Source organism: Sorex fumeus, unplaced genomic scaffold (assembly GCF_029834395.1).
Source record: "Sorex fumeus unplaced genomic scaffold, SorFum_2.1 ptg000037l, whole genome shotgun sequence".
NCBI lineage: Eukaryota > Metazoa > Chordata > Mammalia > Eulipotyphla > Soricidae > Sorex > Sorex fumeus.
This window is the reverse complement of record NW_026606094.1, coordinates 35,485,581-35,503,451: the sequence shown is the minus strand read 5'-3', so window position 1 is coordinate 35,503,451 and position 17,871 is coordinate 35,485,581. Positions and strand designations below refer to the sequence as shown.

The following is a 17,871-nucleotide window of genomic DNA, read 5'->3' as shown; positions in this document are numbered from 1 at the left end:
ATGTCTTTCCCTTCCTTTTAAAGATGACAACACTATATATTTAGAGATTTAGATAATTAGGTTTCTTTTTATGTTGATTTTATTCTATTATATTTATCTGGAACTCCTTAATATGCTATAAGAAAACAGATACACTATTTTATGGTATAAAATTAATAGCTCTTGTGGAAATTGCACATAAGGGGCAATAATAATTATTTTTATCCTCTTAAGTTACTTCAATTTAAATTAAGTCATATAAAACTAACACATGCCCAATTTTAAATTTATAAATATCAAAATTAAGCTATCCCATAAATTTTATTTCTTTTTCAGAAAAAAAATTTATTTCCTTAATATTAGTTGTATGTTCTTATTTGAGGTGGGAATTGATGGAAGAGGTAGGTTCAGCCAAATGATGGTCAAATGTTGCTGTTCTGAAGTTTTGGATCCATCCTGATGCTGAGAGCAGCAAAATATGTTCATTATTTAAATAAGTTTAAGCTGCCAAATGAATCATAAAAGCAGCCTCATGTCCTGTGCCAAGGTGTCATTTTCATTAAGTGTGAGATTGCACCTGAAGGACAGTTTAATTTGCAGCTGCTAAAAATATTTCGACAGAGTGGTACTGTTACAAGTGGCAGGTGGTGCCTGAACGTGAATTTTGCAAGAAATGCCATCTGTGGGATGAGGTGTGGAAGAATGTCAAGGGGGTGTTAAAAGAGATAAAGGGGAAAAATAAAAGAGATGTGTATTTACTCAGTGTTTATTGCTATTATCATGAATAAAAATTCCATGCTTCACATGATAGCATTAGGTCAAGATTATTAAATATGATTATTGTTCAGCCTCCATCATGTGGCTCAGGGCATTGCAAAAGTACCACAGTACCTGTAAAGACAAAGTTGCTTCCCCAAAGGCATATAATTTAAGCTATCCAGATGAGAGAATCGTTTCCAACTCTATTTACCTTTCAAAGTGTTTACATTGCAGTTTTATGCTGGTGGGATTAAATGCACTTTGATCATGTTTAAATGGATTTTTGCCATTTTCTTTTGATGTTCTACTTTTAATACAGAGCCACATTGACTTCCCACTTCACATCACAATAAATATTTTCAAACTGTAAAAGTTCAAAGATATTGTTAAATCATTCTCTCTAGGGATATTGTGAACTTTATAGCCTACAGAACATTGCAATGTAGAACAATATCTAGGGGCACTACAACTATTTATATTATTTTAAAATATGTATATTTTGTTTGTTAGTTTCAATGTACTTGACCACATTAAAATCAGCAATTAGTTTGTGAATTCTGATGATAGGAATTTCTCCTTTAATGGATTGCAGAACACAGGTTTTTTTTTTAATTTATTTTGTTCTGGTTTTTTATTTCAGTTTTCCATTTGGTGGGAGCAATTATAAGCAAAAATATCTTCATTTGTGAATAGTAGGACCTTGTCTTGGTTCCTAAAAAGAGCTAAAATGCAAGTCAATCTGAATGAATTTTGGTAAACCTTTTCCATAGAAAGCTTTTGATGACAAGGCACGTTATTGAATTACTTGTAGTTTCTCTGGACAGTGGTAAATAACTGACTTCCAACATATGCATTGCTTTTAGCTTCATAAAATGAAAAAGTTGTTTTATTTTATTTTAATCTGATGGCAGAATCTTATAAACTTTTAAAGGTTTCAAATGGATAATAATTTTAATTATCTAACACAAAAGGATTCAAAGAACAACCTTCTTGTTTGTTAAAAGAACGTTAAAAAAATTCCAGAACATCTTAATATTCACTGTTGTGCAATAACTCGTAGAAATAGTTAAAACACAAAGAAGCATGTTGAAGGAGTCTTTACCAAGTAACCTAAATATCATTGATAAATTTGACTTATCCTTCAAGTTCTAATAAGCTATGACAAAAAAACCCAAGTGTATTATTATTAAATTTTTTAAGATACAAGAGTATTTTAGTTCAGTGGATTCATTCATTTACTAATTCATATATTTGCTCACTTTGGAACTATGCTGTGAATCAGAAATTATGCTTAGCCTGGAATAAATTTGAATAAATAGATATCGTAACGAAAAAGAAGGACAAACATAAAGAATTTATTAAGATGTATTTTTACAGATTATAATTGAGGAATATTCACAAAGCATCAAGGAATGGTTTGTGTTCAAAGATGATAGTATACAATATGGTATGTTGAAGGTGAGTCCAAGGCAGGGAAAAAAGCTTAAATGCTAATGTCAAGATAAAGGAAAATAAGAATCTACATTTGGATTACTTCTATGGGTCATACTCAAAATATTCTTAAGGGAATGCTTTATTATTTATAGAAGCTTAAGGTAAGAGAGTGAGAAATTGAAGACAAATGCTTAGCAAAAAGAATGAAATGCCATAAAAGGAAGTAGAAATAAAATTTCATGTTCTATAAACTCATTGCTTGAGTAGAGTAAATACCATGTTTTCCAAAGGGAGAAGTTCACTATGGGTTTAAAGAACAGGAACTATAATCAGCTCTGCTGGAAAATCAAGTCAGGATTAGTTTGTACATGACACTGATTGCCCTAAGTTAATTTTTTAATATTAAAACCACTTAATCAATGTAAATATGATGCTCCCATTTTCCTCTTTTATTAGAAAGCATGGAGCTAAAAATATGATTCATGTCAAACATATGTAATAACAAATGTATTATAATCTTTTGTTTTAGTTTTATTACTGGAATGGAGTAACAACAGCCTCATTGTTCTTTCCACTTGCCACATCTTAATTGGTGTTATTTTGTCATATCTTATGACATTACAAATCTGTTTGGAAAGTATGTGATACAAATGCATTCATACTAACTTCAGTAGCAGTGTATGATGGCTTAGTAAAAAAAGATGTAAGAGATAAGTTAAATAAAACTACACTTGTGATTAAAAATAAGACATTACTCTCCAACTTTGAAGAAGGGGGAGGGAGAAAAAATGATAGCAATAATAAATTTGATTACAACTTTATAACACAGAACAGAAAGACCACCGAAATTTAAGACAGTTTTAGGTAAAATAGCAATCTATATGTAGGTGAGGATACTAATGTTGACCAAAACGGAAAGTTAGAACTTGTTTCAAAGGAAAGTCAGTAAGTTCCTTCTTAATCATAGTGTTTTTAAAATTTCATTGAAGTATGTAGGCAGAAGAATGTAGCCAGAATTTTAGAATGCTGAGTTGGATCTCGGAAGAAAAGAAAAAAATATATAGTCTTAGATTAATTGCTTTGACATAAAACAAAATGAATAAACATCTAAAAAGAAATATTTTAATATAAAGAATTAAGAATATTTGAATATGTAAAAATGTGAGGTAATAATGCAATTTATGGAAATGGAGGGGGAATAAAGATGCTCAAAGAGAAATTTAGGAAGTGTATTTATTTATGGATTCAGGTTTAAAAATTCATGAAAGAGATAATAAAAAATAAATAGTTTCAACTCAGGTTCAGAGTTACAAAAGTCACAAGCGAGAAAAGGACTACAAGTTTTAGGAAGAATGTAAATATTGTGTCATTGGCTAATGACAACAAAAAAGAATAAATATCAAATTATACTTGATTTTTTATATTTCCTGTTGACTAGCAGTTGAATAGTATAATTAATGAAAGATGTTTTTTCATGTGTTTCTTAGCCTCAAGACTGGTCTTTCTGCATCTATTTTTCCATCACTATAAATTTTTTCCTCATAGGAGCCAAAGGATTTTTTACAAATAGAAATTGAATGATGTCATTTACAGATTTAAAAATATATCAATGATATATCTCATAATCATTAAAATATAAACTCTTGAACTTCATTTTCTGACTTCTATTAAAACCTTTGTTGTCATTGACCATTTCTCTCTTTGTTGACTGCTACCACCATATACAACAGATTTTGTTGTTACAGTCTTGCACATGTAATTTCCCTCCTGGGATATTCATTGTTATTCTGTAGGACGCAATAGTGACCTATTTTCTGGGGACAAAAATTTTTAAATTTTCTCTCTGAAAACCTTTTCATTCCTTTAAGACAAAGGTAAGATTAATTGTTATTTCTAATATTCATTTTATACTTTATTTTAATTCCAGTTGCATGGTTGTAATGTGCTAAAATTTATGTGTTAGATACACACTGTTACTTGACATGCCTACCATCAAAGTTTCAATATTCTTCCACCACAATTTCTAAGTCCCTTGTTATTCATGCCTTCCTTTACCATTCCCTTATTTCTATCAAGTTACCCTTCCCCTATTTGTGAACTCAGTTTTGTTGACAGTCTAGTCTATTCTATTCTTTCCAGAGTCTCAATTTTTCTCTTTTTGTGGATTTTAGAAATTTCTATATTCAATTCAATATTGCCAATAGGCAGTAAGCACCACCTTATTACAATAAGAAGGCTATAACATATTGCTGATAATTTTGAAAGAGAGTAAATAGTGAATGATGTATAAATGTTGATAAAAAAGAATATGCCAATTAAATAGATATTCACCAATGAAATCAGAACTGGCGGTTTTAACTATAGAACTAAGTTAGTCAAGTGGCAAGAGTGAATAAATAACTGGGAATGGGGATGATGAGAGGGACCCAAGGACAATTATTGAAGAATATTGACATGAAGGTGGTAGGTGTGATCTAAAGCACTGCTTACCTGAAATATTAATATTAGTACTACTATATATTGTAACATCTTAATGATGATAAAAATAAATATGATAGAATGTGGGGTTTCACCAACAGGGAGAACTTGGGCTTTGTTATTTAACACAATACTTAAACATCCAAAAATTGTATTCAGTGTAAAAAATATAAAGCAAGACTAAAAAAGGTTCACAATTTTTTAAAAATTTTTATTAGTGAAACACCATGAGGTACAGTTGTAGACTTACAAATTTTTGTGCTTAGGTTTCAGTAATACAATGATCGAATACCCATCCCTCCACCAGTGCCCATTCTCCACCACCACCAGCCCCAGTATCCCTCCCGCCCTTCATCCCCCCATCCCACCCTACCACTGTGGCAGGTCATTCTCCTCCGTTATCTTTCTCCTTTTGAGTGCTGTGGTTTGCAAAAGAGACATTGAGTGGCAATCTTGTTCGGTCTATAGTCTGCTCTCATCACGCATTTCCCATCCTGAGGGGAACCTCCCAACACCCTTTATTTGGTGCTCCCTTCTCTACCTGAACTTCCTTTTCCCCTAGCATGTGCAGCTGTCCTCAAAGCCATGGGGTAATCCTTCTGGTACTTATCTCGGATATTTTTGGATGTTAATCTCCTATTTTGTTACTTTATGTTCCCCAGATGAATGCAATCTTTCTATGTCTATCCCTCTCTTTCTGACTCATTTCACTTAGCATGATACTTTCCATGTAGTAAAAAAGGTTCACAATTAAGTATAAAATCCTTATGATATACTTTGACTTTCAGAGTGGGAATTATATAATAACTTCTATTAATAAAAATAGATTTACAATTCCAGGTTCCAAGGTTTTAACTGGGTATCTAGAAAAATGACGCTTCTGTTTCACAAGATAGGAAACAACAGGGGAAGCTCTCTAGATTCTATCTCTATTTATATGCATTTTTCTACAAGTTAGATTTTTTAAATGGTAGTTTGATTTATACTTTAATATTTTAATAGAATAAGAATAATGAGCCAGTAATGAGTAATATCTGATAGCATTAGATTTTTCCAGATAGTAAATGTCCAATAATACATTTGTAATATGTAGTCCCACAAGATTACTAGAACTACTCAGTATAAAAATAACCAAACTAATGAATACTGTTGTGAGTTAGAAATTGATTTGATTAAGATGTAAAAAGAATCATTTATGTGTACTGGAAAAGGTGAATGAAGATGGTTTTACCTGATATAAATTAAGATTAACAGAATGTAATATAGGGGCTGGAGAGATAGCATAGTGGGTAGGGCATTTACCTTGCACGCAGCCAACCTGGGTTCGATTCCCAGCATCCCATATGGTCCCCTGAGCACCGCCAGGAGTAACTCCTGGGTGCAGAGCCAGGAGTAACCCCTGTGCATCGCTGGACGTGACCCCCAAAAAGCAAAAAAAAAGTAAGAGGATATAATATATTATTATAGTGAAAGGAATTATTTATTCAACTTGAATCTATATGTGTGCTTTAATTTGTTTCTCAGATCCAAAGTTTATTAGTGCACACCTTATCCCAGAGAGTGACAACCCTGAAGATGACAAGGTATATTTCTTCTTCCGGGAAAATGCTATAGATGGAGAACACACTGGAAAGGCCACTCATGCTCGAATAGGTCAGATATGCAAGGTGAGATCATATTAAAAGCATTTAAAGAAATAGAGCTATCCAGGCTGTTATAATTTTTTTTCTTTTTCACATATATAACAACAAAGTCTCCAATGGAGACGTTACTAGGCCCGCTCGAGCAAATCGACGATCAACGGGAGGGCCTTTACCTTTACCTTTACCTTTTCACATATATATGAATACAGTGAAATGTGGCTAGGCAATTGATTCATCACAAAAAATATTTCAAGGCTGCAGCAATAGTACAGCGGGTGGGTATTTGCCTTGCACACAGCAGACCCAGCTTCAATCCCCAGCATCCCGTGTGGTCACTCAAGCACTGCCAGAGTAACTCCTGAGTTCAGAGCTAGGAATAACCCTTGTGTATCACCAGGTGTGACCCCACCCCCCAAAACAGCAAATAATAATAATAATAATTTCCAGTGGTAAAAATTAGTTGAAAACCTATTTCAGTTAATGAACAACTTCCTTGTTAAAATTGCAAGTAGTGGGGCTGGAGTGATAGCACAGCAGGTAAGGCATTTGCCTTGCATGTGGCTGACCTGGGTTCTATTCCCAGAACCCCATATGGTCCCCCAAGCATTGCCAGGAGTAATTTCTGAGTGCATGACCCAGGAGTAATCCCTGTGCATTTCTCTCTATATATATAAAAAAAGCAAAAAAGCATATATATATATATATAAAATTAAAAATAAATAAAATTGCAAGTAGAGGTCATCTGTTATTATTTAAAGTGAGATATATGTTCATAATATGAATTTCTAATAAAATAAATTTATATTTTCTTTGAAAAATGTTTGCTTTCTTACATTTAACATGGCTAGAGCGATAGCAGAGCAGGTAGGGCATTTGCCTTGAATGCGGCCGACACGTGTTCAATTTCTCAATCCCTCTTGGAGAGCCCGGCAAGCTACCGAGAGTATCCTGCCCACACGGCAGAGCCTGGCAAGCTACCCATGGCGTATTCGATATGCCAAAAACAGTAACAAGTCTCACAATGGAGACATTACTGGTGCCCACTCAAGCAAATCAGTGAACAACGAGAGGACAGTGCTGCAGTGCTACTTTATTAATATTCATGTAAATATTTTTTCAACACGTTATTTATGGAAAGTAAGAATGGTTTCAAAAGTTTAAGCATATAAATTATTTTATGCTAGCATGTTTTTGATTTGAGAAGTTTTTGCTGTAAATTATAAAGGAATATCTTTTTTTTAATAAGTACTAATTAAGTTCCTGTTATGTACCAAGCTTTGTCTGTGAACCCACATAGACAGAAACACAGAGCAAAAGTAACATGGGAGCAAGATCATGTGATAGCAGAATAGGGAAAAAAATGGCATTTAAATGTTAAAAGCACTAATAAATCTTTTCTTGAGTAAGAATGAGTTTATTTGACTAACAATATATTGAGAAGTAATAGTTACTTGCAACTGGTTATTTAAAATTAAGATTTTAGAAAATTAAAAAAATGCATTTTGTACTTGTCTAAAGATACAAAGATACAAAAATATCTTTGTATCTTTAGACAGACACATATGGTCATCGAATGTGGTCCAAAATCAAACAAAGAAAAAAAACAAAAATAGTGGGAAAATAGTTTAAATTGTAATTCATTTCCAGTGCTTTTGTAATCAGTATTCTCACTTTGCAGAATGACTTTGGCGGACACAGAAGTCTGGTGAATAAATGGACAACATTCCTTAAAGCTCGTCTGATTTGCTCAGTACCAGGTCCAAATGGTATCGACACTCATTTTGATGAGTTGCGTAAGTAGCTGATGGTGTTAGTACAAAAATATTTTTTTACACTTTGCCATAACCAACAAAATTATAACTTTATCAAATTTTGTTTTCAGAGGATGTATTCTTAATGAATTCTAAAGATCCAAAAAATCCCATTGTTTATGGAGTGTTTACAACTTCCAGGTAAATATTTTAGTAGTTTATTATCATTGAAACTTCAATCCTTAAAATGTATTCCAAATACACATATTCTGTAAAAATTTATTTTGAAAGAACTCTCTAGACTTAATTTTTGAGCTTGTATTTTAATACACTTTCTATTGATGTCTATTTGTCTGAAATAAATTATGACCTAAGTAGAATATTTAAAAATAAACTTTATGGGAATAAAGGATAATTTTTGTACATATCATGAAACAGTTTGAAAAATATAAACTTTTATATACAACTTTACTTAAACATTTGAGTAACGTAATATAAAAACAAAAAATATGACTTTCTATTAGAATTTGTACCAACATAAACTTAAGTTTAAAGTATGTTTAACACTTCCCTGAACTTTCCCTTTATCTGTCTTCCTACTCTATACTCTTTTGTTTGCTTACTCCCTGCCCCTCTTCTTTCTCCTCTCACCCTCTTCCCACTCGTTGGTTCCTATTACACCTTCTACCTCAGCCCTTTTCCCATCTCACCAAAGGCTCTTGCTGTCAATTAGACAATAATTATCTCTTATAAAATTCAGGATGATGCTTCCCACTACTGGAAACTTCTATAGTTAACAAACCAAACAACAACCAAAAAAACCCACTTATTTTTATATTTATAAATTAGTAAGCATATGATTTTGTACATGCAAGTAGAAAATTCCAAGCAGTACTTAGAATTGCTAATAATTGATAAGCAAGTTTTGATAACTGACACCTAATTAAAAAACTCAGTATCAACAGTTGCCTTGCCATTATATAAAGGGGAAAGCCAATTTTTATTCTGTTTTTTTTTTCCAGTAACATCTTCAAGGGGTCAGCTGTGTGTATGTATAGCATGAGTGATGTGAGAAGGGTGTTTCTTGGCCCATATGCTCACAGGGATGGTCCCAATTATCAGTGGGTACCTTATCAAGGAAGAGTTCCCTACCCACGACCTGGAACTGTAAGTGGCATTGCTGTTTAAAATGTGAAATAAATGAATTTCTGCTGAAAGCCTAAACAAGTATTCAATACAGACTGAATACAGTACAGAAGTTAAAAGACCATAAATGAAAGCCTGGTGTTGGATTTTGTGATACCATAGAATTACATTTAAAAGCATGTTTTTATGAAAAAGCACTAAATATATGTATTACATTCCCCTGAGTGTGGGATATTTACCTCAAGTAAGTAAAAAGGGTATGCAAAAAATATCTCACATAGAAATTGTGATCTCGATATTTTAACATAAGCTGTTGTTTTGACCCTCTTTTCTTTAGTCTTCCAGAAACTTTAAGTGAATTTGTACTTAAAAAATAACTTCAGAAGGCTAGAGCTCAGCGGTAATCCTTGGTAGTGTGCTCAGGTGTCACTACTGGTTATGCTCAGGGATAGTATGTGGTGCTGAAAACTAAAGAGGTTGGCTGCATGCTAGGCAAACCCTTTCTCCTATATTATCTCTCTGGCCCCATCTACCATACTCTTAAACCAACTCTTTCTAAGTCACTTAAACAAAGTTGGTAGAACTACTTCAATGCTTTAGGAATTGAACTGCTATGGAGACTAGAAAATGAATTCAAATTTTGATGCCAAATGTATTTAGAATTAGTAATAATAAGTATATATTTTATATAGTAGATATGTTCCAAAACATTTATATATAATCATGCATAGCAATAGATATATATTCATATAGTGGCAGTAACCCAATCATAATTCTCATTTCACAGGTGAGTACTCTGATACAAATGCAGAGACAGAATTTAGTGCAGTTTATAGAGAACTTCCAAAAGTTAAGTCCTTGACTATTGGTTATAGACAGTTATTATAATATATTATATTAATTCAGGAATGTCTACCAAGTCTAGAAGCAAAGGAAAGAAACTATTATTACCTTAAGAATGAGATAAAGGTTTTCTGGTGGAGATAAAGCTAGGTTCATAAAAAAGTTCAGCAATTTATTTGCAAAGATAGTAACAACTGATAGTGTCATCCAATCAACACTAGTGGGAAAAATGTGTTAAATTATCTCCAATGCGTGAGTACAATGGCATTTTCTTTATGTTCATGGAAACACAAAAGATCCATTAGTCAAAATGCAGCTACAAATTATAAGATTAAAATATAAAATTTAAATTTTTTATTTAATTTTTAATTTGCACATTTCTATTTTCTTGCACAATAAGTGGTAATATAGAAAAGGGGAAAATACTTCATTTTAAATGCCATTAAATAAGTTTTATTATTTCTTATGTAATTTCATAACACTGTAACACTGTCCTCCCATTCATCGATTTGCTCAAGCAAGCATCAGTAATGTCTCCATTGAAAGACTTGTTGTTAATGTTTTTGGCATATCGAATATGTCATGTGTAGCTTGCCAGGCTTTGCCGTGTGGACAGAATACTCTCAGTAGCTTGCCGGGCTCTCTGAGAGGGACAGAGGAATTGAACCCGGGTTGGCTGTGTGCAAGACAAATGCCCTACCTGCTGTGCTATTACTCCTGTCCATGCATATTTATACATATAGTTATCATACATGCAATCCACAGTATTCATCCGTAGATAGTTTTTTCATTGTAAAATGTTTCTTTTATTGAAACATGAATTATTAATGATATATATCAAGGTAATGACAAGGACAATTGATTTCTTCTTCTAAGCCTCTTCTAAGAACCATTCCTGATTATATGTCAGCTCCCATGCTCTTATATCAAATGGAATATGACTTAAGTGCAGTATGAAAAGCAAGAGACTACAAATACTATACTCTGCACACTTCATCATATAATTAAGTGTATGAAAAGAGAAATCATGAAACCAAAATTTTCTCATTTTGACTTTGCTGCTTTGTGTGGCTTGTTTACATCAATAGGTTTTACTATGCCATTGCACCACATATCTCTCTGGTTATCATATGCTCTGTTTGAGTCATTATAATTGGCCGATTTTTTTCCTTTTTTTTTTCTTTTTGGGTCACACCCGGCAATACACACAGGTTTCTCCTGGCTCTGCACTCAGGAATTACTCCTGGCAGTGCTCTGGGGACCATATGGGATGCTGGGAATTGAACCTGGATCAGGTGCGTGCAAGGCAAACAACCTACCTGCTGTGCTATTGCTCCAGCCCTTAATCACTTAATCACTTAACTTCCCGTTAGTCGTCGATTTGCTCGAGCGGGCGCCAGTAACGTCTCCATTTGTCCCTGTCGCGTGCTAGTGTAGCCCAATGGCATCTTTTCGCTCCGGAAACATGGAGGGCCTCAAACCGATCGTTCATGATCTTGACAAAGAAGTCTGACCAGCCCTATGATTGGCCAATTTTTATGCCAAGCCAGGTGTTTAAAAACTTGTAATAATTTCTCTCCTTGCCCAAAATACAACTTTAATTATTAAATCAGTAATATTTTGTGCTACTTTCCAGGGTTAACAAGGAAATAAGGCAATAAAGAATAATTTCTATTTGCTTTAAAGTTTTAAATTGTAATTAAGTTTTTCTTTACAACTTTTTTTTTCAAGTGATAGGAACTTTCTTTTGACATCATACCATAGGAAAAATTAAATATCCAATAAAATTTTTCAGAGCTTCTTTGATTAATTGCATTTAATTGTAACTTTTTCTATCACTATTTTAAATGTGTTCTCACATAAATAAAATATATGACATTAGCCTCCAGTAGATCCATCAGGCTCTTCATGAATACTGAATTCACTAGATGTACCTAGAATTTCTGATTAAGAGTAGGTGACATAATAAAATCCCAGTGTGATGTTAGCTCTTTTGAGAAAATAGTGTTACATATTCCATCTATTAATTTGAGATATCCTTGTCCTTTTGTTAATAGTTTCTTTACTTGAAAAATATGATTTCCAGACCACTGACTTATTGCATTTATAAATATGTTATAATTATTAAATTGGATTTAATCAAAAGATATTTTCTTTATCCTAATAGTGTCCCAGTAAAACATTTGGTGGATTTGATTCTACAAAGGATCTTCCTGATGATGTTATAACGTTTGCAAGAAGTCACCCTGCCATGTACAATCCTGTGTATCCTATTAATAACCGCCCAATAATGATCAAAACAGATGTAAATTATCAATTTACACAAATTGTTGTTGATCGAGTGGATGCAGAAGATGGCCAATATGATGTTATGTTTATTGGAACAGGTAATCATTTTAAAGTCAACTCTTAAGTTTTATTTCAGGATAATATGTTTAACCCACTAAGATATTAAAATCCAGTGATGTTTTATACTCATTTACAAGGTATAATCTCTAGTAAGTTACTTTTAAAAATTGAATATACTATATTTACAAATGAGCTACATTTTTAGACAAGCCATTATATTAATTTAAAATAAATTTCCTTTCTAATCATCAAAAGTTGACAGAAATAACCAGAAAAAGGTAATAACTGGGTAAGCAATCAAGGCACATTCCTAAATTATAATTTTTCTCAGATCAGTGCCTTCTAGAACAAAGATAAATTTCTCAAGGCATACCAAAAATTTTCAAGACCTAAAATAATGGCTCATAAATAAATTAATTAATTTGATTTTTACTATTGCTATAAGGTGAAAACTTGCAACAAATAATTCTGACAATTTTCAGTGTTTTTGTCATACCAAATTAAAAAAAAATCAGCCTTCAAAAAACAATGAAATGAACCAACAAAGTCCTCATGTACATTTTAGAACAACTTCTATAGCTACCTAAAAGTAGGCATTTTTCTATTGTCATATTATAAATAAAATTTCCACTAGTATATTTTAGAATGAATTGCACTGCATCATATTTCATTTTATTCCTCCTTTTGAAAATTATAATACTCTTTTAAAAGTATCAGTTACAACTCTGAAAATTGCTTTTTTGGGTCATATTCCAAGGTAATAAATTCCTAAGTCTCAATTAACATTGTTAGCTGACACATATCAATGGGAAACAGTCAAGGTTCTACCAAAACTTTGTCTAACATCCACTTCACTTTGTTGCAAAACAGAGGGAAGCCTTACATTAACACAGGAATATGGTAACTTTGCAGTAAGTTCTTCAAAGATAATTTTTCATAACAAAATTGTGAAATACTTACGCTATCAGATAAAATTATGTAAGATTCTGAGCAATAGATTCCAGCCTACATATATGCATGAGAATATTTCTTTCAAAACAATCCCAATAGGTATTTGCTAATTGAAAGTCAAAAATTGCAAGCGTAAACTGAGTTATAAAATTTGTATTTTGTATTTATGAGATGATAGGATTCTCTGCAAGGAATAAGTTATCATTTCCTGTCACATTATAATTAGATCTCTCTACTGAGTTACTCAGTTTGTTCAATAATGTGACTTGCCTTTTTCTTCACCTCTAGCATAAACATGTTAAGAATCCCCTCAGTCATTGTCAAGATAGCAAAAACTTGCTCCTGGCTATTTGACCAAAGAAATCCAATCATGAGTTTTTAATTCTTGGACACGAATAGTTTTTTGAAGGAACCGATTTCAGGAGCATTTGGAATGTCCAATGGTGTAGATGACTATCAGTCAGCACAGACCAGGGTCAACCTTCAGCAAAGTAAATTGATTACAGTAATTTTACCGTTTAACTAAGTTGCACATAATAATATATTGATCTTAGTTGAGTAAGCTGATTCAATTTGTGTGAAATACAACTCAGTAAAACTTGATCTGAAACATAGATTAAGTTATGTTTGGAGATTGGAGACAGGTCAGAGGCACTGAGCAGATTTAACATAATTTATTTTTAGTCAGTTCTTTGAGTAGTTTGAGTCTGATGAACATAAAAGGGTCATCTTCAAAGATTTCTTTTAGAAAAAGAGCAAGCATTTTAGATCCCACATAGCATACCATACTGCATCCCTAGAAATGTATACTTTTTAAATAGTAGGAATAAATTGAGTAATTTCTCAGTGTAATTTATTTTTATTTTTTTATTTATTGACAAGACTTTTTTAAAGGATTTGTTTGTTAATTTGATTAAAACCAACCAGGTGGAGCTTAAAATAATTGATTTTAACATATCATAACAGGAATGTTGAAGAGAAAAAGATTTTAATTTAATAAGACCATGTTCTTCATTCTATTGAGGAATATGAACATGCCTGTAAGTGGTGGAAAATTAATGTCTTCATAAACCAACAGGGAGTAAAAGTGACAGCTCTTGTCATTAAAACACTTTGTCTTTTTTTAACAGTGAAAATGAGAGTAAACTGTGCTTCAATTTCTATAGAGTATTTAATAGTTTTTTAATTATTAATATACCTAAACTTTAATTTTCTTCTGATCTTTTTATTTGTTTAATATCAAACCACTCAGCAAAAGTTAATTACTGAAAAATAATTGTAGTTAATCCAAGGTCTTTATTTTGAGAAGTCAGGTTATTGTCACTCATCACTTAATAGCCATTGAGCTGTCTTTAGGCACCTCTCTGTAATAAAGGCTCGCCCATGACAGAATGATGAGCAACCAGGCTCTGAAGTTCTAACTTCTTTGCCTGACAACATTCCTTGCATTTTGGACTGAGCTTTAGTCTTTAGAGTTGTCCCTCATTTCATAATAAAAATAGAAAAACTTGTTATGTCAAATAGGTTCTGTCAAATTGGTACTATTTAAAGTTTTGTTTTGTTTTTTATAACTGAGACATCTGAAAATGATTAAAAAATAAAGAGATTAAAAATACATATAATCCATTTTATTATTATACAAATTTTAATTTATGTTGGCTCAGAATAAAACTTATTTCAAAGTGTCATATTGTTGTAAGCTTAATTCTTTCTATTTTTATAACTATATGCAGATTTTAGTGTCTACTGTGTGTAGTTTATCAATAATGAAATGGTGGAATAAATGAATAGGCAGACAGAGCTCAACATTTTTTTTGGTCAAATGCTGATTGCATTCATTAATACTAAACTTCTCAGATCTATTAAAATATTAATCTTCTCTTACACTTTCTTTCATAGATGTTGGAACTGTTCTTAAAGTAGTTTCAATTCCTAAGGAGACTTGGCATGATTTGGAAGAAGTTCTGCTAGAAGAAATGACAGTTTTTCGGGTGAGTGCTGCTTAATTTCAAGTGTCAACAAGTTCACTTGTGTGTCTTTCCCCCAGGACAGCTGTACACTGAACTTGGTACGGATAAGTAGTCTAGCATACACTTCTAATTAGCTTGTCAATTAGAAATCCAGACACTAGTCAAAATAAACCATGGAACTTTCAATGCTAGTTAAACCTAAAATTGTTAAGAAATATATTCTTGGCTCACATTTTATTTTCTCAATGATAAAAATATGATTTACATTTTACATTATTTCTTTAACTTGCTTCAATTACTGAACTTTATACACTCTCCAGTCCCCAAATGTCTTCTTTCACACTTCATGCTAAACCTAAGATAAAAGTTAACATCCATAAATATAGGAAACGGAATGTATGAAAGAGAATGTATTGACTAAGGACATTGCAACCAGTCATTAACTTGTTCATCAGTTGTTTTGATCACATCACCTTTATGATTGATTGTTGTTTGAGTTACAGTATGTTAATTTTTATGATGTTGATGTATACTTATTGTACCTTCACCACCACCAAAGTACCAAGACTCTCAACCACTCTCATTTTCTGTTCTAGCTCACCTCTTCCTTTCTTTTCTCCCAACACTGCTTTGTAATCTCTGTCTGCAATCAAAGGCCAAGGAATTTTCATCACTGGAGTTTTGTCTATTGCCAGCTTTTGTCTGGATTACTATATTTAGAGATTGTTTGTTAGAAAAAAAATGGAGCTTGTGTTTTTTATATTGTTAGTAGAAAATTGTTATGAATTTCTACTCTCCATGCTTAAGAAATGTGTAGATATTTGTCCTTTGTCCTGAAATGTGGACTCCTGGTAAATTTATAGTGTAGGGATAGAGGCAACAGGATATGCATAGCAGTGAAAAGGGAGAATTGAGTAATATGTACTTTAAAATGTCAGTGATTCCTTTCAGAAAGCTAACTAAAAAGAGGAGTTTGAAATGAAACACTCCTTGATCTTAATTATTTATGAAATATGTCAGGAAGCAAATGACTTTAAATGGAGTTATTTCCATCTGCATTTAAAAAAGAACAAATGTAAATGAGACATTTATATCTGCAAAATAATCTGGAGTTAAGACCTTTTATGGCCAGAAAGTATAAACGTTTTGGTTTTAATTGTTTATGTTTAACATTTTATTATATTTAGTTAATATGACTATGACTATAGCAGTGTCTATAGTATTGGTATACAAATTCATTGCAAACCACCAGCACCAAATCTTCTAATCCTGTCCCACAAATTATGTTCTTTATTGTCTGGTATCTCAGATACCTTTATCTGAAAAATGAAACATTGGCTTAAATTATTTACTTCATCCAACATTGCAGATACCATGTAATTTTAATGAAAGTCTTCCCAAGACTTTTTCTCCCTCATTATTTCTAGAATTGTTTACAAATTCATTAATTTCCTGCTTACTATTTTCTTAATATTTGAAGAAAGTATTTTGAAGTGAAATATGACTAACAATAAATACTCTGTAGCACTGTAGCACTGTCCTCCCATTGTTCATTGACTTGCTTGAGCAGGCCCAGTAATATCTCCATTGTGAGACTTGTTACTCATTCAATTAAAATTATGTTTACCCTTAAAATAGATAAATTGTGGGCCCAGAGTTATAGTAGAGTAGGCAACATGCTCAATTTGCTTGCAGCCGGAACCCCATGTGGTCCCCTAAGCCCACAAGGAGTGATCCCTAAGTGTATGTAAGCCTTGAGCACAGCTGGGTGTAGCACTCCTCCAAAAATAGAGAAATGGTAAATGATAACAGATACCATCTAAGAACATCAAGTGGAAATTTTATTTCCACTAGATGTTATTCTGTCTCTTTAAAACAATCTGCATGTCAGTTCTGTTTGAAACACATTATAATACACCTAAGCTTCCCTGTTGGTAAGAATAAATAACTTCTTCACAAGGAGACCAGAAGAATTAGAACCACTATGCATAAAATACCTATGTGTATGCCAGGTAACATGAGACAATTTTGATTATTAACATAATTCTATTGTTTAGTGTAGCTTCACTAAAGAATAAACCATATTTCTAGTCATCTTTTCTATGGGTCCTTGCTTGTACTTAAGATAATAAAATTATCATGATAATGATTTTTTTTAAATCTTGACGTATATTTATTTGTTTATCAGAGTGATGACTAATCCCTAACATTCACCAAATATTTATTGCAAATATTTTAGCCTAAAAATTAAAAAAATAATTTATTCAAATGGAGTGTGCTAGTGAAATAGAGCCTAGCAGATTTAGTTGTTTATTTTTGTATCGCTAAAACCCATAGTTTCAACCACATATATTTAAATAAAGATATTAGTATTGATTAAAAATGTAAAATATTAGAAATGAAAGAGCTTAAGGACTTATACATTGAGTCCATGCATAGTAAGTTAACAATATGAATTGGATACAACAATAAATTATATAGCTTATTATGTCCTGTATTATTCTCCAGTAGCAAGAAAATGAAAATGCCAGTTCTGTATATTTGGAAAGTTACACTGTCCTCATGATT

At 32.2% G+C, this 17,871-nt stretch overlaps 1 protein-coding gene across 1 annotated transcript in view; it reads left to right on the top strand.

Moving 5' to 3' along the window:
• Window positions 1–17,871, top strand: part of SEMA3A (semaphorin 3A) — a 232,359-nt gene that overhangs the window by 176,733 nt on the left and 37,755 nt on the right. The window contains exons 7-12 of the mRNA XM_056118541.1: window positions 6,175–6,317; window positions 7,972–8,086; window positions 8,176–8,245; window positions 9,067–9,211; window positions 12,201–12,420; window positions 15,233–15,324. Coding sequence (XP_055974516.1) covers window positions 6,175–6,317; window positions 7,972–8,086; window positions 8,176–8,245; window positions 9,067–9,211; window positions 12,201–12,420; window positions 15,233–15,324 — 785 coding nt within the window. The remainder of the gene's footprint in view (window positions 1–6,174; window positions 6,318–7,971; window positions 8,087–8,175; window positions 8,246–9,066; window positions 9,212–12,200; window positions 12,421–15,232; window positions 15,325–17,871) is intronic.